Source organism: Oncorhynchus keta, chromosome 28 (assembly GCF_023373465.1).
Source record: "Oncorhynchus keta strain PuntledgeMale-10-30-2019 chromosome 28, Oket_V2, whole genome shotgun sequence".
NCBI lineage: Eukaryota > Metazoa > Chordata > Actinopteri > Salmoniformes > Salmonidae > Oncorhynchus > Oncorhynchus keta.
Genome location: NC_068448.1, coordinates 46,471,285 through 46,498,560, shown reverse-complemented (window position 1 = coordinate 46,498,560; position 27,276 = coordinate 46,471,285). Strand labels below are relative to the sequence as shown.

Sequence of the window (27,276 nt, the reverse complement as noted above, 5' to 3'; positions counted from 1 at the left end):
TACTGTGTTGCCCTACATAGCCCAGTCAAACGTGAGCTTCACACCAAAGGCTCTATGAAAAACCTACTGTTTCTCAGAAAACTGGAGCTTATCAACTTCACCGGTGAGAGTAGTACTTGTATACGTACCGTTTGCAGACAGTCATTTGCGAGCCGGTATCCCTAATTTGTCACGGTCGTATCTCCTCAACAATCGCAGCTCACTTCAGCTCGACATTGAATCGTCTCGCGGCACTATGATCTGACCATGTGACCAGGTAAACCGCTCTTCCACGTGATACAACGTTATAGTCAAAGATGATGGATAAATAAAGATATCCCACTCGGTCCGTTTAACATTAAAAAACTGTAAGTTCCGGTCTGCTTAACGGTGTGTCTCTCCCATAGGCAACAATGTATTACAGCTGGGTCTGGTCCCGCAAATACCGAAAGTATTCTGGGCTGGGTCTGGTCTGTTTGACACTGGGCACATACGTCAATTCAACGTCTATTCCAAATTGGTTCTACGTCATTTCATTGGCATGACGTGAAAACAACGTTGATTCAACCAGTATGTGCCGAATGTGTTAATTCATTGACTGTATATGAATCACAAAAACGAGGGAGTGGGATGTCTCGCTTCCTCTTCCAAATCAGTTTTTGACCAATATCATGTTACACACTGATTCACTCTGGTGTCAGAATGCGCTCTGGGCGTGTGTAAATTAGGTGCATTGTCAGATTGTCAGTTCGAAAATTCCGTGTATTTCGCCCTCGGAGCTCACACTGGACGCTATGGCCGAGGAGTTGTGTTGATCCATTTGTTCTGACTTCATAACGGCAATCAAGCAGCCAAGCTAACTGGCTAAAGTAGGCTAGCTATTTCCAAACACAAATGAGAAAATAACTCTTTAGACCCCAGCTCCATTAAAACCATTGACAACTAACAACATGCCGTTTTCAAGGGATTGTTAAATAAATGTTATAACTATGTGGTTTTAATATAATCACCTTTTAAAAGAACACAGTCCGAACCACAGGAGGCTGGTTGCACCTTAATTAGGGAGAACGGGCTCGTGGTAATGGCTGGAGAGGAATGGGTTGAATGGTATCAAATACATCAAAAACATATTTATTTTTATTTCACCTTATTTAACCAGGTAGGCAAGTTGAGAACAAGTTCTCATTTACAATTGCGACCTGGCCAAGATAAAGCAAAGCAGTTCGACACATACAACAACACATAGTTACACATAGTAAAACAAACATAGTCAATTATACAGTAGAAAAATAAGTCTGTATACGATGTGAGAAAATGAGGGAGATAAAGGCAAAAAAAAGGCCATGGTGGCGAAGTAAATACAATATAGCAAGTAAAACACTGGAATGGTAGATTTGCAGTGGAAGAATGTGCAAAGTAGAAATAAAAAGAATGGGGTGCAAAGGAGCTAAATAAATAAATACAGTAGGGGAAGCGGTAGTTGTTTGGGCTAAATTTTAGATGGGCTATGCACAGGTGCAGTAATCTGTGAGCAACTCTGACAGTTGGTGCTTAAAGCTAGTGAGGGAGATAAGTGTTTCCAGTTTCAGAGATTTTTGTAGTTCGTTAGTCATTGGCAGCAGAGAACTGGAAGGAGAGGTGGCCAAAGGAAGAATTGGTTTTGGGGGTGACCAGAGAGATATTCCTGCTGGAGCGCATGCAACAGGTGGGTGCTGCTATGGTGACTAGCGAGCTGAGATAAGAGGGGACTTTAACTAGCAGAGTCATGTAGATGACCTGGAGCCAGTGGGTTTGGCGACGAATATGAAGGGCCAGCCAACGAGAGCATACAGGTCGCAGTGGTGGGTAGTATATCGGGCTTTGGTGACAAAACATATGACACTGTGATAGACTGCACCAATTTATTGAGTAGGGTATTGGAGGCTATTTTGTAAATGACATCGCCGAAGTCGAGGATCGGTAGGATGGTCAGTTTTACGAGGGTATGTTTGGCAGCATGAGTGAAGGATGCTTTGTTGCGAAATAGGAAGCCAATTCTAGATTTTACTTTGGATTGGAGATGTTTGATGTGAGTCTGGAAGGAGAGTTTACAGTCTAGCCAGACACCTAGGTATTTGTAGTTGTCCACATATTATAAGTCAGAACCGTCCAGAGTAGTGATGCTGGACAGGCGGGCAGGTGCAGGCAGCGATCGGTTGAAGAGCATGCATTTAGTTTTACTTGTATTTAAGAGCAGTTGGAGGCCACGGAAGGAGAGTTGTATGGCATTGAAGCTCGTCTGGAGGGTTGTTAACACAGTGTCCAAAAAAGGGCCAGAAGTATACAGAATGGTGTCGTCTGCGTAGAGGTGGATCAGAGACTCACCAGCAGCAAGAGCGACATCATTGATGTATACAGAGAAGAGAATCGGCCCAAGAATTGAACCCTGTGGCACCCCCATAGAGACTGCCAGAGGCCCGGACAACAGGCCGATTTGACACACTGAACTCTATCAGAGACGTAGTTGGTGAACCAGGGGAGACAATCATTTGAGAAACCAATGCTATCGAGTCTGCCGATGAGGATGTGGTGATTGACAGAGTCGAAAGCCTTGGCCAGGTCAATGACTACGGCTGCACAGTATTGTTTCTCATCGATGGCGGTTAAGATATCGTTTAGGACCTTTAGCGTGACTGAAGTGCACCCATGACCAGCTCTGAAACCAGATTGCATAGCGGAAAAGGCGCGGTGGCATTCGAAATGGTCGGTAATCTGTTTATTGAATTTGCTTTCGAAGACCTTAGAAAGGCAGGGAAAGATAGATACTGTATAGGTCTGTAGCAGTTTGGGTCAAGAGTGTCCCCCCCTTTGAAGAGGGGGATGACCGCAGCTGCTTTCCAATCTTTCGGAATCTTAGACGACACGAAAGAGAGGTTGAACAGGCTAGTTATAGGGGTTGCAACAATTTCTGCAGATAATTTTAGAAAGAAAGGGTCCAGATTGTCTAGCCTGGATGATTTGTAGGGGTCCAGATTTTGCAGCTCTTTCAGAATATCAGCTGACTGGATTTGGGAGAAGGAGAAATGGGGAAGGCTTGGGCAAGTTGCTGTGGGGGGTACAGTGCAGTTGACCGGGGTAGGGGTAGCCAGGTGGAAAGCATGGCCAGCCGTAGAAAAAATGCTTATTGAAATTCTCAATTATAGTGGATTTATCGGTGGTGACAGAGTTTCCTTTACTCGGTGCAGTGGGCAGCTGGGAGGAGGTGTTCTTATTCTCCATGGACTTTAGTGTCCCAGAACTTTTTTGAGTTCGTGTTCCAGGAAGCAAATTTCTGCTTGAAAAAGCTAGCCTTGGCTTTTCTAACTGCCTGTGTATATTGGTTTCTGACTTCCGTGAAAAGTTGCATATCACAGGGGCTGTTCGATGCTAATGCAGAACGCCATAGGATGTTTTTGTGTTGGTTAAGGGCAGTCAGGTCTGGAGAGAACCAATGGCTATATCTGTTCCTGGTTCTAAATTTCTTGAATGGGGCATGCTTATTTAACCTGTTGAGTGTAGAGGGCAGTATTTTGATGTTTGGATGACAAACGTACCCAAATGAAACTGCCTATTTCTCAAAATCTAGAATATGCATATAATTGTCAGATTAGGATAGAAAACTCTAAAGTTGCCAAAACTGTCAAAATATTGTCTGCGAGTATAAATCCTCTAGTGACTCCCCATCCCGCATGAGGGAGCGTAATCATCGACTGACACGAATTAGCATAACTCAACGGACATAAATATTCCTAGAAAATATTCCTATTCATGAAAATCACAAGTGAAATATTGAGACACAGCTTGGCCTTTTGTTAATCACCCTGTCATCTCAGATTTTCAAAATATGCTTTACAGCCAAAGCTAGACAAGCATTTGTGTAAGTTTATCGATAGCCTAGCATAGCATTTTGTCCAGCTAGCAGCAGGTAACTTGGTCACGGAAATCAGAAAAGCAATTAAATTGTTTACCTTTGATGAGCTTCGGATGTTTTCACTCACGAGACTCCCAGTTAGATGCCAATGTTCCTTTTTTTCCAAAAATATACTTTTTGTAGGCGAAATAGCTCCGTTTGTTCTTCATGTTTGGCTGAGAAATCGCCCGGAAATTGCAGTCACAAAAACTCCCAAAAATATTCCAAATTAGCTCCATAATATCAACAGAAACATGGCAAACGTTGTTTATAATCAATCCTCAAGGTGTTTTTCAAATATCTATTCGATAATATATCCACCGGGACAATTGGTTTTTCAGTAGGACCCATTAGAATAATGGCTACCTCTGTATTTTACACGAGAATCACTCTGAGAGCCATCAATGTAGCTTTCGCCTGCAATATCAGTTCTGTTATACTCACAGATATTTTTACAGTTTTGGAAACTTTAGAGTGTTTTCTATCCTAAGCTGTCAATTATATGCATATTCTAGCATCTTGTCCTGACAAAATATACCATTTACTACAGGAACGTTATTTTTCCAAAAATGAAAATACTGCTCCCTAGTCACAAAAGGATAACAGATTTAATATTGCAGGTGGAAACCTGAGGAAAATCCAACCCAGACGTGCTGTTTTTTCTGAAAGCTCTCTGTTCCATTGACTGCCTTCGCTCCATTTAAAGGGATATCAACCAGATCCCTTTTCCTATGGATTCCACATGTTGTGAACAGTCTTTAGACATAGTTTCAGGCTTTTATTTTGAAAAATGAGCGAGAAAGATCACATCGCGTCATTGTATGGCTGGGTGCCAGCAGCGTTTTGCATGCGCAACAGCTTGGAGCAGACATTTTCTCTCTCTCTCTCCTATTGAAGGTACAGTCTGGTTGAAATATTATCGATTATATATTGTAAAAACAACCTGAGGATTGATTATAAAAAACGTTTGACATGTTTTTTACGGTACAACGTTTGACACAAACTTTCTAGATACTATTTGGAATTTGTGTCTGCCCGGTCGTGACCGCTCGAGCCTGTGGATTTCTGAACATAACGCGCCAACCAAATGGAGGTATTTTGGATATAAAAATAATCTTTATGGAACAAAAGGAACATTTATTGTGTAACTAGGAGTCGTGAGTGCAAACATCTGAAGATCAAAGGTAAGCGATTCATTTTATTGCTTTTCTGACTTTCGTGACCAATCTACTTGGCTGCTAGCTGTTTGTAATATTTTCTCTGCTGAGAGAGATGTCATTACATAAACGTTTGGTATGCTTTCGCCGAAAAGCTTTTTTGAAATCTGACACCCCAGGTGGATTAACAACAAGCTAAACTGTGTTTTGCTATATTGCACTTGTGATTTCATGAAAATTAAATATTTTTAGTAATTTAATTTGAATTTGGCGCTCTGCAATTCAGCGGATGTTGACGGAAATGATCCCACTAACGGGATGGGTGCATCAAGAAGTTTAAGACGGTGAGGAAGGTCAATATCCTTCCAGGATACCCGGGCCAGGTCGATTAGAAAGGCCTGTTCGCTGAAGTGTTTCAGGGACTGTTTGACAGTGATGAGTAGAGGTGGCTTGACCGCTGACCCATTACGGATGCAGGCAATGAGGCAGTGATCGCTGAGATCTTGGTTGAAAAGAGCAGAGGTGTATTTAGAGGGCAAGTTGGTTAGGATGATATCTATGAGGGTGCCCGTGTTTACGGCTTTGGGGTGGTACCTGGTAGGTTCATTGATAATTTGTGTGAGATTGAGGGCATCAAGCTTAGATTGTAGGATAGCTGGGGTGTTAAGCATGTTCCAGTTTAGGTCACCTAGCAGCATGAGCTCGGAAGATAGATGGGGGGGAATCAGTTCACATATAGTGTCCAGAGCACAGCTGGGAGCAGAGGGTGGTCTATAGCAGGTGGCAACAGTGAGACTTGTTTTTAGAAAGTTGGATTTTTAAAAGTAGAAGTTCAAATTGTTTGGGTACAGACCTGGATAGTAGGACAGAACTCTGTAGGCGTTCTCTGCAGTAGATTGCAACACCACCCCCTTTGGCCTTTCTATCTTGTCTGAAAATGTTGTAGTCAGGGATGGAGATTTCAAAGTTTTTGGTGGTCTTCCTAAACCAGGATTCAGACACGGCTAGGACATCCGGGTTGGCAGAGTGTGCTAAAGCAGTGAATAAAACAAACTTAGGGAGGAAGTTTCTAATGTTAACATGCATGAAACCAAGGTTATTACGGTCATCAAAAGAGTGCCTGGGGAATAGGAGTGGAGCTAGGCACTGCAGGGCCTGGATTCACCTCTCCATCACCAGAGGAACAGAGGAGGAGTAGGATAAGGGTACGGCTAAAAGCTATGAGAATTGGTCGTCTAGAACGTCCGGAACAGAGAGTAAAAGGAGGTTTCTGGGGGAGATAAAATAGCTTCAAGGTATAATGTAGAGACAAAGGTATGGTAGGATGTGAATACAGTGGAGGTAAACCTAGGCATTGAGTGATGATGAGAGAGATATTGTCTTTAGAAACATAATTGAAACCAGGTGATGTCATCGCATGTGTGGGTGGTGGAACTAATAGGTTGGATAAGGTATAGTGAGCAGGACTAGAGGCTCTACTGTGAAATAATCCAATAAACACTAACCAGAACAGCAATGGACAAGGCATATTGACATTAAGGAGAGGCAACATGGTTTCCATTTGTTTGAGGCCTTTCTATTTGAGTCTTTTCACCATTATTATGAGCCGTTCTCCCCTCAGCACCCACCACTGGCTTGGAACTACACATTTCCAATGAGTCCATGTTTACCCAAGTCGCACAAAACGTTCCTGGAACCTAAATCAACGTTGAACTTAAGTTGGAAAAGGTTGTATATTGTTGTTGCATAAACAAACGTTGTAAAAACATCCTCTCAACATTCCAAAATAGAGCTTTTTAAAAGACAAAAAGTATTTCAAACCTATTCCAATGTATCCAATAGGTTGGGATTTGGTACTGTTTGACACATACGAAAAGGAACTCTTGGCCAACGTTTATAAACGTTGTCAGTAGGTTTCAAATAAACGTATTTGACACTTATTCCAACATAGCCAATAGGTAGGGATTTGGTACTGTTTGACACATATTCATGCGTTCAAACCTCAAAAGATTTCAAACCACTGGAGCCACAGACTCCAAATAAGTGTCATGATGTTGTAAAAATTGCACAGGTCTAATTTTCACAATTTGGACCTTAGCTCCTTGGTCATGTGACCTACTGACTTCAAACAAGGTTCAGAATGTCCACTGACTACCCTTCTATGTTGCACACCCTTTAGTTTGTCAATTTTCATCTCACACAATTTTACATTAATTTTCAATAGCTCTTTGGTCACTCACACACCTATTCACTTGGGCCTTCCTGACCTGCGGGCAGGCCCCCATTGACCTGGTGACCTCTGACTCCAGGCCTCAAGGACTACACTCCCTGCCCGCCCTCTCCCTGGGCCTGAGAGTGTAGAACTTACTCCCTGGAACTACAGACCTCCAGGCCTCCACACCTACTCTCCCAACCCGTTCAACACCCCTCTCCCTTGGCCTTGGTAATTACAGGGAGTAAGCTATACTCAAAGGCCAAGGGAGAGAGGTGTTGACTGGATAGGGAGTGTAGTTGTGGAGGTCTGTAGTTCGAGGGTGTAAGCTATACTCTAAGATGTCTACAGTCCCGCTGTCAGGAACTATGTGCACAGAGCCTGTTATGGGTTAACAGGTACACGTGGTTCCTGACAGTGGAACTGTAGATATCTAATTCGAAACTGGATCTGTGCATCTGGTAACCAGCAACAGGTTCTGTGTTCCTGGTGACCCGCAAGATTTTAAGTCCCCATTACTAAGTCCCCACTCCAACCTCCATGGCCTGAGTGTTGCCCCCAGCTCCCGAGTCCGGCCGCTCCTGCTTGGACTCGGGGGTGCCCCCTGCCTTGATGGAGACCTCCTTATGCACCTGGTAACCTGAAACAAGCTCTGTGCACCTGGTGACCCATCCACTTTTATGCGCTCAGAGACTAAGTCCCCAACCCAACCTCCACAGCCTGAGTGCTGCCCCCAGCCCCGGAGTCCGGCCGCCCCTGCTCGGAATCTGAGTGCCTCCCGCCTTGGTGGATTCCTCCTCGTGCACCTGGTGACCTTTTAACTTCCACAGCAAGTCCCAACCTGACTCACAGTCCCACTAGAGGACGGGACCGGGCGGATGGGCGACCACCACCTAGTCCCCTATCTATCCAGAGCCCAATGTCAATGCCTTCTGCCCACCTGCCTGGGCTCTCTCACACTGTGTCTGGCCTCTGGACCTTCTCCGTGCACCGTGTAACCCGTAAGTAAAGAAGGAGGTGGTGGAAGACACCTTCCATCCCCGACAAAAGCTAGGATCGAGGGCTGACTTTCAATAGATCGCTACGTACGAAACCCTGACCCAGAATCAGGTTGTCTACAAATGATGTAGCACCAGGTTCCCCACAAACATGTGGTGCACATCAGGAGCAACTCATCCGGCCACACCCCAACCCTGTCACGAACGGCTCCACTCACCTGCCAAAAGAGGCTTTCCCGACGGCCGAGGCCCCCCACTTATTCTACACCTCTCCACAGCGGAGGGGTTGAATGCACCCCAGAAAATTGACAAACTAACAGGTGTGCAATGTGTAGTACCACTGAGTGTACATTCTGAACCTTGTTTGAAGTCAGTAGGTCACATGACCAAAGAGCTATTGAAATTCAAAAATGTAAATAAATAATGCGAGATGTAAAAATTTGATTTGTCACTATGTTGACGGTCCCTAACTGCTGTTGGTAGACATAAGGAAAACTACAGCCGAATATCCAACCTGAATCTGTCTTTACCTCGGTCGTTACCCCTTTGCCTTGTGTTCTTTGGGTCATCATTCTCCTTTTGCCAAGTACTGCTGCTTCGGATTTCTCAAGCCAAGCCCCTGGTGCGTTCGCTGACACAGATGTTTCTATGTAACTTCGATCAAGTCACCTTGAATTGAAACATGGCAATCTCTGTTTTCTGCCTACAGTTACAGCCTGCCAACCAGCCAATCAACAAACCAGCTGTAGCCCTTGGTAACTTACTCTTCATAAGAGTCTTCCTTCTCCAGCCAGCTAACGTAAGGCGATTATCTGAATTGTCTAAATGAATTAACCCACCCAATTACTCAAATAAGCACCCCACTAGCCACTGTGTATATATCCCAATGACACAACCAATACATTTATTTCAGGATATAATGGATAGAGCGAGAAAACCCTGCTACAACAGGAAATGGATTGCCTTAAGCAGAAAGCTACTAAAAGGACTGTAGCTTAAATAGGCCAGGCCAAGAAAGGCACATTGATCCTGCGGAGTCAGAGATTGCTATGGAATGCACACCAAGTCCTTATGACTTAGACACATCAAACAACATCAGAGAAAGTGACAAGCATGGAGTCAACAATGATGATGATGATGGGGAGATCAGTGAAGGGGACATTCCTTGAGCCGATGATGATGGGGAAATCAGTGAAGAGGACATTCCTTGAGCCGATGATGAGGATGGGGAAATCAGTGAAGGGGACATTCCTTGAGCCGATGATGATGATGGGGAAATCAGTGAAGGGGACATTCCTTGAGCCGATGATGATGGGGAAATCAGTGAAGGGGACATTTATGGGGACTCAGACAATGACACAGTGATGGAATCCACTCTAAGAGAAGACTTAGCCTCTTGGTTTGTTGTGAATAATGTAAAGCACACCGTAAGCAGATGGTTTTCTCAAGATACTGAAAAAAACATGGAGTTGATGATCTGCCATGTAGTGCACGTACATTGTTAAAAACTGATACACATGTGCGGGTCGAAATGAAGTCTGGCATTGATTGTGTTTTTGGGAGTAGAGAACATGTTTAAGAAGAACTTAGACAAGTGTCCCAGTTGCTTCACAGATGAGACTGAGTATTTGAATGTTGATGGACTAACCCTATTCAAGAGCTCAAAAAACATAACCTGGTCCGTGCTTTGTCATGTGGAAATTCTAAACCGAATGACCTAGACTTTCTTAATGATACCATACAAGAGATGAAGAAGCTTCAAGATGAGGGAATGGTGTATAGGGGCAGGCAAGTAAAAATCTTTCTGACATGTGTAGTGTGTGACACACCAGCCAGAGCCATGGTAAAAATCCATTCTATTCTCAGGATACTTCAGATGTGAGAGATGCAGCCAGAAGGGAGTCTGGTTTGGGTGAGTTACATATCAGGATGTAGAAGACCTAGAGGCACACACTGACCAGTCATTTAGAGAGCACACTCAACAAGAACATCACCAACAGGTGTCTCTATTCATAGAGTTGGACATTGGCATGGTGAAGGGCCTTCCCAGTAGACTATATGCACCAGGCTTGTCTGGGTGTCACATTGAAGTTGGGGCGGCAGGGTAGCCTAGTGGTTAGAGCGTTGGACTAGTAACCGAAAGGTTGCAAGCTCAAATCCCTGAGTTGACAAGGTCCAAATCTGTTGTTCTTCCCCTGAACAGGCAGTTAACCTAACCCACTGTTCCTAGGCAGTCATTGAAAATAAGAATTTGTTCTTAACTGACTTGCCTAGTAAAATAGGGATAAAAAAAAAAGTTGATTCTGACTTGGATGCACGGAAAGAGGGAAACAAGAATGTCTAGGGGTCATATTGTGAATATCAGTGCCCGCATGTTGGGGATGAAACCGGCAGTGCTCAACATCTTTGCTCGTAAGCCTAGGAGTCTAGATGAAATCGAAAGATGGAAAGTCACTGAATTCCGTCAATTCATGCTGTACACTGACAAACTTGTACTTCGGGCATCGTAAGACCAGACCTATATAACCATTTTTTTTACCTTCTCAGTGGCTATGTGTATACTTGTCTGTCCAAACCTCATTGAGCAGCACTTTTACTTTGCAAAAGAACTGCTAGCCTATTTTGTCAAGAAGGCCAGTGAGCTAAACATCCCAGAGTTTGTTGTTTACAATGTGCATAGCATGCTCCAGATTGCAGATGATGCAAAGCAATTTTGTAATTTTGTGGACTGGACAAGTGTTCTGGCTTTCAGTTTGAAAACTACAATCAGAAATGAAAGAAGGTGGTCTGCTCTGGACACCGTCCCTTGGCCCAGATTGTCAGACGTCTCTCTGAGTCTGTCGCTGTGGTTAAAATACCTATGTTTGCCAAGGAACAACAAAGTGTGAAATGCAGGAGGCCTGACAATGTGCTCCAGACAGGGAACAAGTTCTGCGAGTTGTGCGAGGAAGTGTCACTGGGCAGTGGGATCCTCTGCAGGTTGTACCATGACCTTGAGTCATTATTTTCTGAGCCCTGTGTCTCAAGATTGATTGGAGTGTACCATGGTAGGACAGGGACTACCTCAATAAGAGTCCTTCCACTGGCAAGCCTAAACAAACCAGCTGAAATGGTGAAGGAGAGTGATGACTCTGCCATATTTCTGAGAATCCTTCACAAGATTTATGAGGTTGTAAGTGCCATACTGAAATAACAGTATAATGATGTCTTCAGAGTAGCCTAATCAACAGAGTTCTCTGATGTGTCACTCAACTGCTCAATGAATAGAGGCTTGTTTCATTTTGCAGACGCCAGTGTATGCAGTGGTGGAGTTCCACAGTGAAACTCCAGTCACGGTGGCAGCAGTGGTCAAGTCATGGATCGTGACCACCAAGAAGGTGCTAACTTCTTTAGAAGCTGTGAAATAGAACCATGACATTAAGCTATATTTGGTCTGTGCTGTGCTGTTAATGCCCGTGGATGACAATCAAGTACATTTTCCTTTCAGGGATTCCTGTGCTACTGGCCATCAACAGGCTACAACAAGAAGCTGACGAGAGGTGACGCTAGGGCTGGGCGATATGGCGATATATATCGTCCGACGATAGAAAAACGCATATCGTTTCACTGTATCGTTTATTTCGATGTGTCGCAAATCACACTCTTTATGGCAATATTTTTCGTCAATTGGACGACACTTTGCGTGCCGTGTGGAAGGAAATGTGCAACACTAACAAACATGGAGGAGAGTGAATGTGACACAGAGCACGGAGACACAGAGCTCGTACCTAAAGGAGGGGGTTGCATGGACGTGGTTTGGGTATGAAAAGTCTGACACGGACCAGAAAACCGCCCTCTGCAAAATATGCCGCTGGCCGGTCCTGACAACAGGCTCAAACACTACTAACCTCTTTTACCACCTACGCAAGAATCACGTGAAACAGTACGGAGAGAGTCTACGGATGAGACCCAAAAAAGTAGAGTTGAGTGCTCAAAACAAACCCCCGACTCAGACACTGTTTTGTTTTTGTATCTAGCAACTGATATAGATGAGTTATTTAAGGAACCCTGCTTTCCAGAGAAAACTTTACGTTTACCTCCACCACCCAGATGTCAGGACACAAATGAAGGTGTCTAACATGGAATAATTATTTATTATTTCACAACGAACAGAATTTTGTTCCAATGCAATAAATCATACATCTTATGATTTGTAATTACCCAAAGATATCCCGCAAAAAGGAAAAGCCTCCAAAGTGTCCAGTGAACCACAAACTGTGTCATGCAGTGAGTATTGAGAGGAACCAACATTTTGGACAGTGACCTACACCATATGGCCAAAGGTATGTGAACATCCCTACTAATTATTGAGTTCAGATGTTTCAGCCACACCATCGCTAACAGGTGCATAAAATCCAGCTAAGCCTTTGCATCCAGTGAAGGGCCATCTTAATGCTACAGGACACCAAGACACTTTAGACAATTGGGTGCTTCCAACTTTGTGGAAACAGTTTGGGAAAGGCCCTTTCCTGTTCCAGCATGACTGTGCCCCACAGACACACTCCAAAATCTTGTGGAAAGCCATCCCAGAAGAGTGGCGGATGTTATAGCCGCAAAGGGGAGCCAATTCCTTATTAATGCCCATGGTTTTAAAATGGGATGTCCAACAAGCTCATATAGGTGTGATGGTCAGGTGTCCGCATAGTTTTGGCTGTATAGTGTATATAGGATATCATCAAATTAAATTGACACAATTCATTTCAAATCTGAGGTGGAGAAGTGCAGATTTAAAATACGTGTCACTGGTCATTTATCTTTGGTGTTGACTGTAATGGCATATTGAATTCACGTACCTGAGTTTTTATCTAGTCTTCTACAACTTCCTACAGGTCTACCAGCCAAAACAACAACTGGCGGAGTAGCGCTACCTGCAGCATCCAGTAAGGATTTTACATGTCTGTTACACTACACAGTCAACCTCCCTTAGTAGTGCCCAACAGTATCAACACATCCCTCTCTATTTTCCCCTCAACCAAAACCGTTGTTTTTTCTGAAATGTCATAATGCACTGTTAAGCATGAATGAATTGCTTTACGCTAAACTTCCTATCCATCCTCATTAGGTCTCCAACAAAAGGAATCTACATCCACAAGTGCTGTGCAGTCTCAGGAGATAATTGCAATGATGTCTTGTTAGTACTGTACATGTTCATCTGTGATTTAACAGTACTTTGGTCAAAATAGCAACTCCCCTTTAATCCTTTCTGCTTAAACCCCTCGTTTAATTACTATGTGTTATGTGTCTCCGTTCTAATAAATGTCGTCTTGCTAAGCCTTCCAGACACAGATACTGATGAAGCTAGACATTATAATTGTGAATCAGCAAGAGCAACTGAGGCTCCTTAATGCTACAAGGCCATCGACCACAGCTGAGGACCTCGACATTCTGCAATCACCGTTAGACTCTGTGGCTGATCTAAAGCTACTGTGTAGCGGATCTCAACAGAGGAGAATCTTCGCAAACAATTGGTATGTTCTCACTCTTCTTCAACACAAAACGATAAACACCGGCCCCATGAAGTATTATAGGGCTACTAATGTAGGTCACATCTTTTTCATTGTTTCTGTCAGACATACCAGTAATCAAATTCTCAATTACTCGACATGCCTAAATATACATTAGTAACTATACAACCTATTAAGTTGTCGACGGGTCTATTTCATGGGTACAGCCATGTTTGTTTTACTTCACCACTATCCTATAATGCTAGGTAACTTTCTTATTCTGTAACGTTACATCGGTCTCCAGAGAAGAGGAATCGCAGATAAACAGGACGAGCTCTGTGTGCCCAAATGGTGTGAGAGAGCACGAGCTGACTGTGCCCCTCAAATAAATGTTACTAGGCCAATGATGAGTTCTAACACTCAGTTACTTTGTTTCAGACCACAGCACCTGAAATAATGGAGAGAGACAGAAGGAGCACAAGCACAGAGTCGACCCTAAAGCTTTTTGACTAAAGAGGACATTTTTATTAAATGTCCAGTGGTAAAAAGGGAAATAATGTAAATAATGTAATTCACGGCTAATCCAATTATAGTTAGTAATTAACGGTTATATATTCTACTTCCTTGTTGGTTAAATAAATCAAATGTTATCTATAATAGTCCCCTTTTCAGTCATGTATGTGGCAAAAATATTATTGATGTAAAGGTCTGCAATAGTAGAAATGCACTTTCTCTTCCAAAATAAAAACGTTGTGTCAGTTAGTGGGGGGAGCATGGTCATGGCAAATAGGAGTACAGACAGAGGTCTCCGGGAGACCAAATTTGTCATGATTTTTTTGCATAAAGTTATTGCCGTAATACCTGTTAGTTGATGAAAAGAGAAGTGCTGGGAGAGAGATTGTGTATATCTTGTTCAATAGCGAGCCATGAAGGGGTGGAGGGTTCTACTATGCCAGGGTATGCATCCTGCCAATAAAGTCAGTGCTCTAGCATTTGCTGCCCAATAATAATGCTGAAAATTTGGCAGGCTCAGACCCCCTAATTGTTTGAACTTGATTATAATGTTTAGAGATACGGTGTACTTTGTATCCCCACACAAAAAGGCAGATAATAAAATCCAAGGATTTGAAAAAAGCTTTACTGAAAAATATAGTCAGATTCTGAAAGAGAAAGAAATCTGGGGAATGTAACCATTTTAATAGCGTGCCTCTGTTGCGCTTCAACTTGTTGAGGTAGTTCAATTTAGAGCCCTTAGGGATGATAACCCCTAAATATTACATTTAGTCACGAGTGATTTAAAAGGTATCTGTTTAAGGAACTCTGGGTTTAAGTCACCTTTAGGAGGCATGAATTCACTTTTATCCCCGTTTATGGTGTACCCAGAGTTCTCCAAATTATTCAATGAGATCCAACAGCGGTGGAAGTGACTCTTCGGGGCGTGAGACCAACAAGATGATGTACATAGAGTGAGAATCTGTGATCAACCTTGCCTATGTTTAGAGGAGCAATGGCAGGATGGCTTCTGATACTGATAGCTAGGGGTTCCATAGCAATGGCAAATAGCAACGGACTCAAGGGGCATCCCTGGCAGCAGGAACATGGAAGTGAAAACGGAGGTGATTTATTGTAATTAGTGAAAACTGAAGCAGTCGGGCACGCATAGAGTATTTCAACCCAAGAGACAAAACTCACCCAAACTTTTTGAGCGTCAAGTGCAAGTATTGCAACTTTAGAATCTTTGTCATGTCTGGAATACATGATATTCAGTCGACTAATGTTGGAAAATGAAAATCTGCCTGCGATAAAACTAGTTTGGTCATGATGAATTATAGTCGAAATGCATTTATTTAGCCTGTTCGAGTATTTTGGTAAACACCTTGAGTTCGTATCCGAGGAGGGCAATAGGACGATATGAAGATGGATCTATTTAATCTTTATCTTTCTTTAATATTAGGGAGATATTAGCTGAGTATAAAGATTCTGCAAGTTTCTATGGAGTGTTTAAACAGAGGAGTAACCTTTTCTGAATAAACTTTGTAAAACTTCATACCAAAGCAGTCAGGGCCAGCCGCTTTTTCATTAGGGAAGGAACATACTGCAGAGACAACCTCTTCGAAAGCTCTCTGCATTTAGCTTCCTTTGAGCAGCGCCGCATAATTTAGGTAGGGAAAGGGAATGGCGGAAATCAGACATTTTTGCAATATCTCCAGTGGTCTTTGAGGTGTAGAGGCCTTGATAAAACGTTGAGAAACGTGTTAATTCCTTTTTGGTCCGTATTAACAGCTCATGTACTAGATTTAATTCTATGACTAGCTCTATTGATCGGCCTGTATACCTCTCAGCTGGCGTGCCAGTAGTTTTTCCCGGTTTGTCACCAACTCAGTGTTTGTTTAATCTTTAATAGCATTTACTTGGTTAGAGAAAATAGTATTGTATTCATATTTGAGTTTTATGATGTCATTCAACTTGGCGCTTCTACATAGACTCTCTCAAGCTCCGGGAGCTGGGTCTCAATTTCTAAATCTTCTCTGCACCGAGGTAAAGACAGTTTCAAGTTGGATGGTCGACGGATATTCTCGCTTTCAAACTTCAATAGCTTTCAAACCACTTGAGCCACGGACTCCAAATAAGTGTCATGATGTAGGAAAAATTGCACTGGTCATATTTTCACGATTTGGACATTCATTCACTTTCCAAAGCTAATTAACATTTGGAAATGTGAGCGACATTTTGTATTCCTAGTTGAATTAGTTAGGGAGTGTAAACTAAGTACAAATCTTTTTCTACATTTGAATTTCAATAGCTCCTTGGTCATGTGACCTACTGACCTCAACCAAGGTTCAGAATGTCCACTACCAGTTAGTTTGTCCATTTTCACTCGATTTTACATTCATTTTTATAAAATGTTACATTTCAGTAGCTCCTTGGTTATGTGACCTACTGACTTCAAAGAAGGTTCAGAATGTACACTCAGTGGGCAAGTCAGATCCGTAATGTCGGAATAAGGATTGGCTCTGAAAGGGCTAGGTCGGTCGGGCTGGGGTGCGAAGCGGGACTCGAGCCGCGGCTGGGGAGCAGTCGCTCCATTGCCCTCTCGCCGCCGGAAGTTCATTGTGCGGCCCATCTCGCAGTCTGTTGTGCGTGGTCTCGCAAGTGGATGCGTGCGGATTCGTCAGGGTGGTGTCCGTCAACGGGCTTGGACCCGGCAGTTGGTGACGGCGACTCTGGACCGCGCCGGTCCTGTTCGTGTTGGGTCTCATCGACGCCTATCAGTTGACTTAGAACTGTTGATGCAATGCGATTTCTCCCCAGTACTCTGAATGTCAAAGTGAAGAAATTCAATGAAGCGCGGGTAAATGGTGGGAGTAACAATGACTCTCTTAAGGAGTCATTAGCCTTCGTAAGGGAGATAACGAGGTAGCCCTCTAGCAGGGCTCTTCGAATCCCTCCCTGTATGTCACCTGTTCTCGCTAACGATGCAAACCAAAACGGGAGTTACCTCGTTACTAGTCCGTACGCAAAGAGAGTCTTGCAGATGGTGATGGGTGTTGATAACGGTAGGCGGAAGTCGGTCCTGAAATATGGGACTTTCGGTCAAGCCTAAAAATGTGAGGGGGGGGGGGTTCCACCAGACTCAATGATTTGCTGCGGGGCTCTTGTAAACGAATCCTTACCTTGACAGGAAGCCAATCAGAGAATGATGTCTCAAAATAATCCCTGGCTTTGGCTGGGAGGGGAGGGGGTTTAGTCCTGGGAGACGGCTGATGAAAGTGTACTACTGGCATCAGTCTGATCACAGAGCTTTGGTGAAACGTTTAAACACGCGGCCCTTAGCTAACTCTAAACTGCAAAGGTTTGAATCGAATGCGGGCTTCGGCTGGACCCGCTAACAGTGGAGCACTAAATTGAGATGGAATGTGCTTAGCGGTTATGGACACCGTCATGTCTCAGGTCCGCCTGGGTGCGGGACTCTACACATTCTGTAGTGGAGATGGCATGTGCCTTACCATTAGCTGACACTACAAGGCCTCAGGCTTGCCTGAGTGCAGGACACCACACATTGTAGGTCGGGAGGTCTCCTCTATGCTCACTAGACTCAAGGCGGAGACTAAACCCATTGGCCCTGCAGTGATAGAGCATTGCATGGATCTGGGTCATGCCCTACGAAGTAGGGCGAGGTATCTCCAGATTGTCTGGGGAGGGAGGCCTACATATGTTGTGGGTAGTACCATCCACGTCCATTGATTTGCTGCAGACCCTCGACAAAGTATTGACTTTGGGAGGGTGGATAGATATGCACGCTCAAGTTCTCAATTTTGGGGGTTTTATTTCTGGTTTGTTTCACAATAAAAAATATTTTGCATCTTCAAAGTAGTAGGCATGTTGTGTGAATCAAATGATTACAACCCCCCCAAAAATCTATTTTAATTTCAGGTTGTAAGGCAACAAAATATGAAAAATACCAAGGGGGTGAATACTTTCACAAAAGGCACTGTACACATTCTGTATGAGTCAAAAAGGATAAACATGACATTGAGGCTATCCCCACTTCTTCTGAAGGTGTTTAACTAAACTGACACATTGTAGTGAGATAAGGCCTAGTCTCTTGTGACAGACCGTTACCAGTACTGGGTTCTGAGATTATACTCTGCACAAAAAAATAAAGGGAACACTAAAATAACACATCCTAGATCTGAATGAATGAAATATTCTTATTAAATACTTTTTTCTTTACATAGTTGAATGTGCTGACAACAAAATCACACAAATTATCAATGGAAATCAAATTTAATCAACCCATGGAGGTCTGGATTTGGAGTCACTCAATATTAAAGTGGAAAACCACACTACAGGCTGATCCAACTTTGATGTAATGTCCTTAAAACAAGTCAAAATGAGGCTCAGTAGTGTGTGTGGCCTCCACGTGCCTGTATGACCTCCCTACAACGCCTGGGCATGCTCCTGATGAGGTGGCGGATGATCTCCTGAGGGATCTCCTCCCAGACCTGGACTAAAGCATCCACCAACTCCTGGACAGTCTGTGGTGCAACATGGCGTTGGTGGATGGAGCGTGACATGATGTCCCAGATGTACTCAATTGGATTCAGGTCTGGGGAACGTGCAGGCTAGTCCATAGCATCAATGCTTTCCTCTTGCAGGAACTGCTGACACACTCCAGCCACATGAGGTCTAGCATGGTCTTGCATTAGGAGGAACCCAGGAGGAACCCAGGACCAAACGCACCAGCATATGGTCTCACAAGGGGTCTGAGGATCTCATCTCGGTACCTAATGGCAGCCAGGCTACCTCTGGCGAGCACATGGAGGGCTGTGCGGCCCCCCAAAGAACTGCCTCCCACACCATGACTGACCCACCGCCAAACCGGTCATGCTGGAGGATGTTGCAGGCAACAGAATGTTCTCCACGGAGACTCCAGACTGTCACGTCTGTCACGTGCTCAGTGTGAACCTGCTTTCATCTGTGAAGAGCAAAGGGCGCCAGTGGCAAATTTGCCAATCTTGGTGTTCTCTGGCAAATGCCAAACGTCCTGCACGGTGTTGGGCTGTTAGCACAACCCCCACCTGTGGACGTCGGGCACTCATACCACCCTCATGGAGTCGGCTTCTGACCATTTGAGCAGACACATGCACATTTGTGGTCTGCTGGAGGTCATTTTGCAGGGCTCTGGCAGTGCTCCTCCTGCTCCTCCTTGCACAAAGGCGTTTTTTCTCAATCTAGAATTTTTTGCAAATGCATTAAAAGTAAAAAAAACTCAAATATAAGATTTACATAAAGTATTCAGACCCTTTACTCAGTACTTTGTTGAAGCAGCTTTGGCAGCGATTCCAGCCTTGAGTCTTCTTGGGTATGACGCTTGGCACACCTGTATTTGGGGAGTTTCTCCCATTCTTCTCTGCAGACCCTCTCAAGCTCCATCAGGTTGGATGGGGAGAGTCGCTGCAAAGCTATTTTCAGGTCTCTCCAGAGATTCTTGATCGGGTTCAAGTCCGGGCTCTGGCTGGGCCACTCCTGGACATTCAGAGACTTGTTCCGAAGACACACCTGAGTTGTATTGACTGTATGCCTAGGGTCGTTGTCCTGTTGGAAGATTTTTGCTCTGACATGCACTGCCAACTGTGGGACCTTATATAGACAGGTGTGTGCCTTTTCAGATCATGTTCAATCAATTAAATTTACCACAGGACTCTAAATCAAGTTGTAGAACCATCTCAAGGATGATAAATGGAATCAGGATGCACCGGAGCTCAATTTCGAGTCTCATAGCAAAGGGTCTGAATACTTATGTAAATGTTACATTGTGTTTTTTTTTTATTTTTAAATACAGGTCTAAACCAGTTTTCACTTTGTCATTATGCAGTATTGTTTGTAGATTGATGAGCAATTTTTTAAATTTAATAAATTTTAGAACAAAGCTTTAACATAACAAAATATGGAAAAAGTAAAGGGGTCTGAATACTTTCCGAATGCACTGTATAATGTCTGCCTCCCAAAGACTCCCTATTTATTGCACTATTTTTGACAAGGGCCCATAGTTCTGGTGAAAAGTAATATGAGGAATAGGGTGCCATTTGGGACACAGGCAGTGTAAGGTCCTACTCGTGGTCAATCCTTGATGAGAAAACATGTCATGAACAATAACATGAAGGGTGTCTGAGGGTCAGTCAGGGGATTTGTGCTTACCTTTCAAACACTCAGTACAGAGAAATGTGATGAGAGGACCGGTGCTCACTGGAAGTGTGTGTGGACAGAGACACGGTACAGTTAGCTGATTGTATTGCGAGACAAAGTATATGGTATAAAGCAGCTGGGTTGTCAAGTCTTCAAGTCGTCAAGGGCCACACATCTGCAGTATCAACACACCCGATTGCCCAGGTGTAAATGAGACAAAGCAGCAGGAGTGCAGTCCTCAAGGAGCGGAGTTTGAATCCCTGGTGTAAGAAGAGGTGTGTGTGTGTGTGTGTGTGTGTATGTTCCTGATAGATGCCTTCTTGGCCTTCGGAGACTCGATGACCAACAGACAATATCAGACAAGGGACCAGGAGTGCATTGGTGAAAAGGAGACTGAAGAAGAGTGTGAAGAGTGGAGGTAGGAGAACGAAGAGTGGGGTGCGAGGGAAGAGAGGGAACAACGCAGTGAAAACAGAGGTGGTGAGGAAATAAATGCTCCTTTTTATTAGCCCTTCTCGTGAGATGGGACAGAGGAAGTTAATTCATAATCACTACTACATGTCAGGGGAAGTGATGTCATAATCAGAAGGCGTGGTGTCATAATTCAAAGAGGTGGAGTAAATCACTACAGTGACAGGAGGAGTGGTGTAATAAGTACTGAGTAATTTGAATTCACACAAACTGTCTACTTGCCTTTTAAGTACTTAAATTCATATTTTTTAGCTATAGCAACATCCCCTTGGGCACAGACGTCAATTTAATGTCTGTTCCATGTTGGTTCAACTTAATTTCATTGAAATGGTGTGGAAACATTAATTCAACCAGTGTGTGCCTAGTGGGATATTGTAATTAGGGCTGTCAAATGATGAAAAAATGTAATCGAGTTAATTCCAGGATTTGCTGTGATTAATCACAAATTCTGAATTTGCTCAAATTGAGCTGTATTTTAAGATTGTCTTTGATTTTGTCCAAAGTAACAGTATTCAAAATAAAGTAGATGAATGAAGCACACTTTCTTTAACCTAAATGTCAACTTCGCATCGCATTGTTTTTAGCTGAATAGGTGATGTATTTGGGATGTTTTCAGTGTATTTTGAACGCTTTCAGACAATGCGATTAGTTGTGAAAAAGAAATGTGTGCACATAAATTACAAAAACATTAACTTGAGTTTGCTGATTGACAGCCTTAATTATAATACATGGGGAAAATGCTATGAATGTATAACTAAACACATAGTTGTGTCAAGATAAAGGACGATTGGACCGTTAGTATAGTATAGTTTTTTTTTGTAATTCTGAAAGATAAAATGCTGAAACAGCTCTTCTTTGATTTCTCTCTGAACCTTTGGACATTTCATGCTCAGAGTAAAACAATACACCTTTTCAAACTGGAGTTAAATACTTTGTATAGTACCATAAAAACCATCTCAAACCAATGCTCAGGACTCAATCTGTTATTTATACATGATATTTACGCAAAGATTGAGGTCTCCCTTATTTCTTGCCAGCCTTCTTTCTTTCTCCCTTATTTCTTGCTGTCGGGGCTGAAGACACTTATGGTGAAGTCTGCGCTCTCTGTGCCGTACTTGTTCTTCACCAGGATGCTGTACTTGCCCGAGTCTGTCGTGTTCACCGTGGTAATGGTGAAGCTGGCGTACTTGCCCGACTCGAACTTCATGATGTAGTGGTCGTCCGACACCATCTCCCTCTCGTTCTTCAGCCAGACGACCTCAGGCACGGGGTCGCCTGAAATGTTACAGGTCAGGTTCAGGGCCTGGTGGGAGAGAGAGACGGGATCACATACATATACAGTAGGGTATATCTGAAATGGCACCCTATTCCGTCTATAGTGCACTACTTTTGACAAGAGCTCTGATCAAATGTAGTGCACTATGTAGGGAATACTAGGGTACTGTAATGGGACATTTTTGAGTTCTCCTTTTCCTGTATTTGATATGTATTTGATATGTAATAAACATGATTGTATGTGCAGGTTGATGCATTCCCTTGGGGAATGGAAACAGGAGTTAACATTTTAATCAAAAAGTTAATAAAAAAAAAATACTAATAAAAAGGCACGTGCATGTAAACAAAAACAAAAAAACGATTTATCAAAAATATACTGGTGTTCTTTTGCCCATCTTCATATTTTATTTCTATTGGCCAGTCTGAGATATGGCTCTTTTCTCAGTTGAGGACTTGTGAGACGTCTGTTTCTCAAATTAGAAACTAATGTACTTGTCCTCTTGCTCTGTTGTGCATCGGGGCCTCCCACTCCTCTTCTATTCTGGTTAGAGACGTTTTGCGTGGTCCTGTGAAGGGAGTAGTACCCAGCGTTGTATGAGATCTTCAGTTTCTTGGCAATTTCTCGCATGGAATAGCCTTCACTTTGTTTCTGGACATTTTGAGCCTGTAATCGAACCTACAAATGCTGATGCTCCAGATACTCAACTAGTCTAAAGGTCGGTTTTATTGCTACCTTCATCAGCACAACAGTTTTCAGCTGTGCTAACATAATTGCAAAAGGGTTTTCTAATGATCAATTTGCCTTTAAAAATGATAAACTTGGATTAGCTAACTCAACGTGCCATTGGAACACAGGACTGATGGTTGCTGATAATGGGCATCTGTACGCCTACGTAGATATTCCATTCCATTGGAGTGGGTCTAGGGTTTCCGGGATGATGGTGTTGATGTGAGCCATGACCGGCCTTACAAAGCATTTCATGGCTACTGACATGAGTGCTACGGTGCATTAGTCATCTAGGCGGGTTACTTGGGCAAGAGTGATCATACAGTCGTTCGGAACAGCTGGTGTTCTCATGTATGGTTGGGTGTTGCTTGCCTCGAAGCGAGCATAGAAGATATTCCGCTCATCTGGTAGGCTTGTGTCACTGAGCAACTCGCAGCTAGTTTTTCCCTTTGTAATGATAGTTTGCATGCTCTGCCACATCTGACGAGCGTAAGAGCCAGTGTAGTAGGATTCAATCTTAGTCCTGTATTGATGTTTGATGGTTCGTAGGAGGGTTCTCCTTGAAAGATGTAGCTCTAGCCTTTAGCTCAGTGCGGATGTTGCCTGTAAGCCATGGGTTTTGGTTGGGGAATGTATGCCGTCGGGACAATGTCGTCGATGCACTTATTAATATGGTAAACTCCTCAATGCCATCGGATGAGTCACGGAACATATACCAGTCTGTGCTAGTGAAAGTCCTGTAGCTTAGCATCCGCTTCATCGGACCACATCCGTATTGAGTGCATCACTGGTACTTCCTGTTTGAGTTTTTGCTTGTATGTAGGAATCATGAGGATAGAATTATGGTCAGATTTACCATATGGAGGACGAGGGAGAGCTTTGTATGTGTGTCTGGAGTAAATTAGTTTTTTTCCCACCTCTAGTTGCTCAGGTGACATGCCAGTAGAAATTAGTTGACAGATTTCAGTTTTCCTGCATTAAAATCACCGGCCACTAGGAGTGCCGCCTCTGGATTAGCATTTTCTTGTTTGCTTATATACAGCTCGTTGAGTGCGGTCTTAATGCCAGTATCGGTTTGTTTTGGTAAATAGACAGCTTCGAAAAATATGGATGAAAACTCTTAGTAAATAGTATGGTCTACAGCTTATCATGAGACATTCTATCTCAGGAGACCAGAACCTTGAGACTTCCTTAATATTAAATATTGTGCACCAGCTGTTGTTATCAAAGTGACCCACACCACTCCCCTTGAGCTTACTGCCATTCTGCCCTGCCAATGCATAGAATAACCAGCTAGAATATTATGCACATTTTTGTTCACCAAATATCAGAGAAACACAGGATATTACAGTTCTGTTCACATTGTTAGGATAAAAAATAAAAATAAAAAAAAGTCTCGAACGGAGCTCGTCCAGTGATTGTACATTCGTCAATAGAATAGAGGGTAGATTATTTACTCGCCAGCGTAGTTTCATCAAGACAAATGCTATTCAATTACAGTAACGACAGGAGTTATAATTCGTTACTTTACACCTCTGTTTGCACCCGTTAGTCTATAATTATCTGTTGTTACTAAGTATTGACCTGTTTAACTGCCAGTATCAAATGTCTGCCAGTGTTGAAAGTTATGTTTAAAGTTTGACACCAGACTAGATTCAAGGACACACTGATAATGTATCTGTGACATTGTGATTCTGTATTAGCTGATGTTATGATTTCCTACAAGCCTGACAGGCTGGTGTTTACAGAACATTCGGTGCTGTGTGATTAATATATAAAAAAGGGCCTTCTCAGAGAGGGCCCTCTAGACATTTTCTCTGCTTCTGTTCTGGAGGTGCCTCCCTGTTGCAACTTGTATTAAACCAGATTGGCCATCTGTGATTGTTCTGCTCTTTTATTCACTTTGAAAATCCCTATTACAGGTACCATTTCAGATGCAACCATAGTAGTGTCATACACTATCAAGCCTGCATGGCCAGTTTGGGACTGTGGACATGCATAGACAGATACAGATCCATCCAGACATGGTTACCTTGAGCTCCTGTATGGTGACAACATCAGGCAGGCCTCCCGCCACACGAGCACGATCTGAAAAAAGGAGCACCAAAATTAGGCCACTGAGCTCAGATCAGTTTGAAAATATCAGTACCCACTAAAATACAGTGAGCAGTCCTCTCATCCCCATCTTATAATAACGTTTTTAAAAGTTGAGGTGTGTGCGTATGAGACAGAGTGAGAACTTACTTCTCTCTGCAATTGCGGCCGCTCTGACAGTGGAAGAGACAGAACAAATTGAAGAACAAAGATAAGAGAAACGAATGCAGAGAATGTGTTTGGAGCCAGGAAGCGTGTCTAAGCAAAGACTTCATCTGTCTACCCACTTCCCTTCCTCAAGTCCTATCAGAGACTACCTGCTATTTAAACAGTACATGCAAAGAGAGAGAGAGTGGCTGGGCAAACAGGGAGGAACACCAAAAATAGCAATGACATGAAAAGAAGGACAGTACTTACTGACACGTTCACAACACGTAGATAGGCTTACACAATGTGTTTTTGATGTACAAAAATCCACACATTTTAGGTCACTTACTTGAGCCTCTGGAACTCAGCATATGCGTCATCAAATGCTGCAATAAAAAAAAGATGCTTAATAAGCCTATCAAAGCATTGGTGTGGTGGGAAGCTGCCTAATTCAAACCTAGATGTAGGCCGCATCCCAAATGGCACCCTTTTCCCAACATAGTGCACTACTTTTGACCACAGCCTTATGGGCCCTTGTGAAAATTAGAGCACTATATAGGGAATATAGGGTGAGATTTGGGAAGCAGATGTAGTCTCACCCTGGCCGGCCAACTCCACAGTCCTCTTCAGACCGCCCTTCCCATCGTGGAACTCAATGGCATATTTGCCCTTGTCTTTCTCTGTGGGTTCTATGATCTGTAGCCACAGCTGCTCTCCTACCACACCACTCTTAATGCGGTCTGTGAAGGCTATCGCTGAATCCCTACGAGAGAGAGGAAAACAGGTCACTGACTTACACACATAGGCTGCATCAGACACTTTACTTGCAAATATACTCACAAATGCAGACACCACGCGCGTAATGGACTTCACACTGTTTGCTTAGCGAGTGCTGTTTCCTCCTAATTTCGGCTCACACCGAGGCTCAAACCCAGGACCGCTGCCTTGCTTGCACACGTGACCGCTCTCCCGAAGTGTCTTAGCGGTCAGCACCACCGAAAAGCTAGCTATCCTGCAGTGCTAGTAGGGACACTTCAGGCTGAGGAGCATGTTTCAAAACATCTCCATGCACTACATTCACCCCCCAAACTTACAACACAGCGGCCTCAGTGTTGAGCTGAGCACAACTGCAAATCCGGGTCACGGCACCATCTGTAACTGACATCTGTAACTGACATCACGCTGCTTGCTTAGCGAGTACAGTTTCCTCCTGATTCACCTCACACAGAGGCTTGAAACCCAGGACCTCTGCCTTGCTAGCACACGTGAACGACATCCCAAAGTGTCTTACCAAGTTGGCACCACCGAAAAGCTAGCTATTTGGCAGTGCAAGTGGGGACACTTCAGGCTGAGTCGTAAGTCTTTCTGTGCTACATGCACACACACACCTGGTGGGTTGAGCTATAGGAGGTCAGGCTCATTGTAATGGCTGGAATGGAATTAATGGAACAGAATCAAACACATGGGAACCACGTTGGACTCCGTTTAAATTCATCCATTCCAGCCATTAAAATGTGGCCGTCCTCCTATAGCTCCTCCCACCAGCCTCCATTGACAGACAAAAACACAGAGAAGTAAAGGAGAGTACACACTTGTGGTGCCAGGTGACCTGGAGCGCTTCGTTGTAGTAGCTGACAAAGGAGTACAATCTGATGCCCTCCTCTGTGCTCTGGATCTTCAGTGCGGTGGAGGAGTTGGCTAGCGGAGGTTACAGAGGCGTTACACAGTGCAACATTATAGAGAAGTTACAAAGTACAACATTAAAGACTTTACACAGCACAATGTTACACAGCTCAACTTTACAGAGGGGCACTTTAGGGATGTTTTGAACACAAGTAAAAATTAAGATGATGCGTTTACTACGACAGTGACAAATGTTCTTACCGATATGACTGAACATTTCATTCATCAAGTCTCTGAAACCTGGAGAACAGAAATGTGACCATAATGTAACTTTGTAAAAATGACAGACTTGTGGCGTTACTGTACAGACAATGAGGTATGGCTTTGAGGGTTTAGTCACCTTGATCTGTCAGATTCAACGTAGAAGTGTCCTTCCCTCTGTCATCCTTCATAACAATCTCATAGACACCGGCATCCTTCTTTGAGATCTAT

General features: G+C 43.5%; 2 protein-coding genes across 5 annotated transcripts in view; both read right to left on the bottom strand.

Annotated features, from left to right (window-relative positions):
* LOC118361498 (phosphatidate phosphatase LPIN2-like) overlaps positions 1 to 438 on the bottom strand; it is a 42,767-nt gene extending 42,329 nt beyond the window's left edge. For all 4 annotated transcript variants that reach the window (XM_035741480.2, XM_035741482.2, XM_035741481.2 and 1 more), the window contains exon 1: positions 129 to 438. The gene's annotated coding sequence lies outside the window, so the exon portion shown is untranslated. The remainder of the gene's footprint in view (positions 1 to 128) is intronic.
* Positions 439 to 20,925: 20,487 nt separating this feature from the next.
* The window catches only part of LOC118361497 (M-protein, striated muscle-like), a 42,393-nt gene continuing 36,042 nt past the window's right edge, over positions 20,926 to 27,276 (bottom strand). Inside the window, exons 30-37 of the mRNA XM_035741477.2 lie at positions 27,185 to 27,272; positions 27,046 to 27,084; positions 26,754 to 26,859; positions 25,761 to 25,924; positions 25,511 to 25,547; positions 25,165 to 25,187; positions 24,953 to 25,008; positions 20,926 to 22,221 (exon numbers count right to left, since the gene is read on the bottom strand). Coding sequence (XP_035597370.2) covers positions 21,973 to 22,221; positions 24,953 to 25,008; positions 25,165 to 25,187; positions 25,511 to 25,547; positions 25,761 to 25,924; positions 26,754 to 26,859; positions 27,046 to 27,084; positions 27,185 to 27,272 — 762 coding nt within the window. The 3' untranslated portion in view covers positions 20,926 to 21,972. The remainder of the gene's footprint in view (positions 22,222 to 24,952; positions 25,009 to 25,164; positions 25,188 to 25,510; positions 25,548 to 25,760; positions 25,925 to 26,753; positions 26,860 to 27,045; positions 27,085 to 27,184; positions 27,273 to 27,276) is intronic.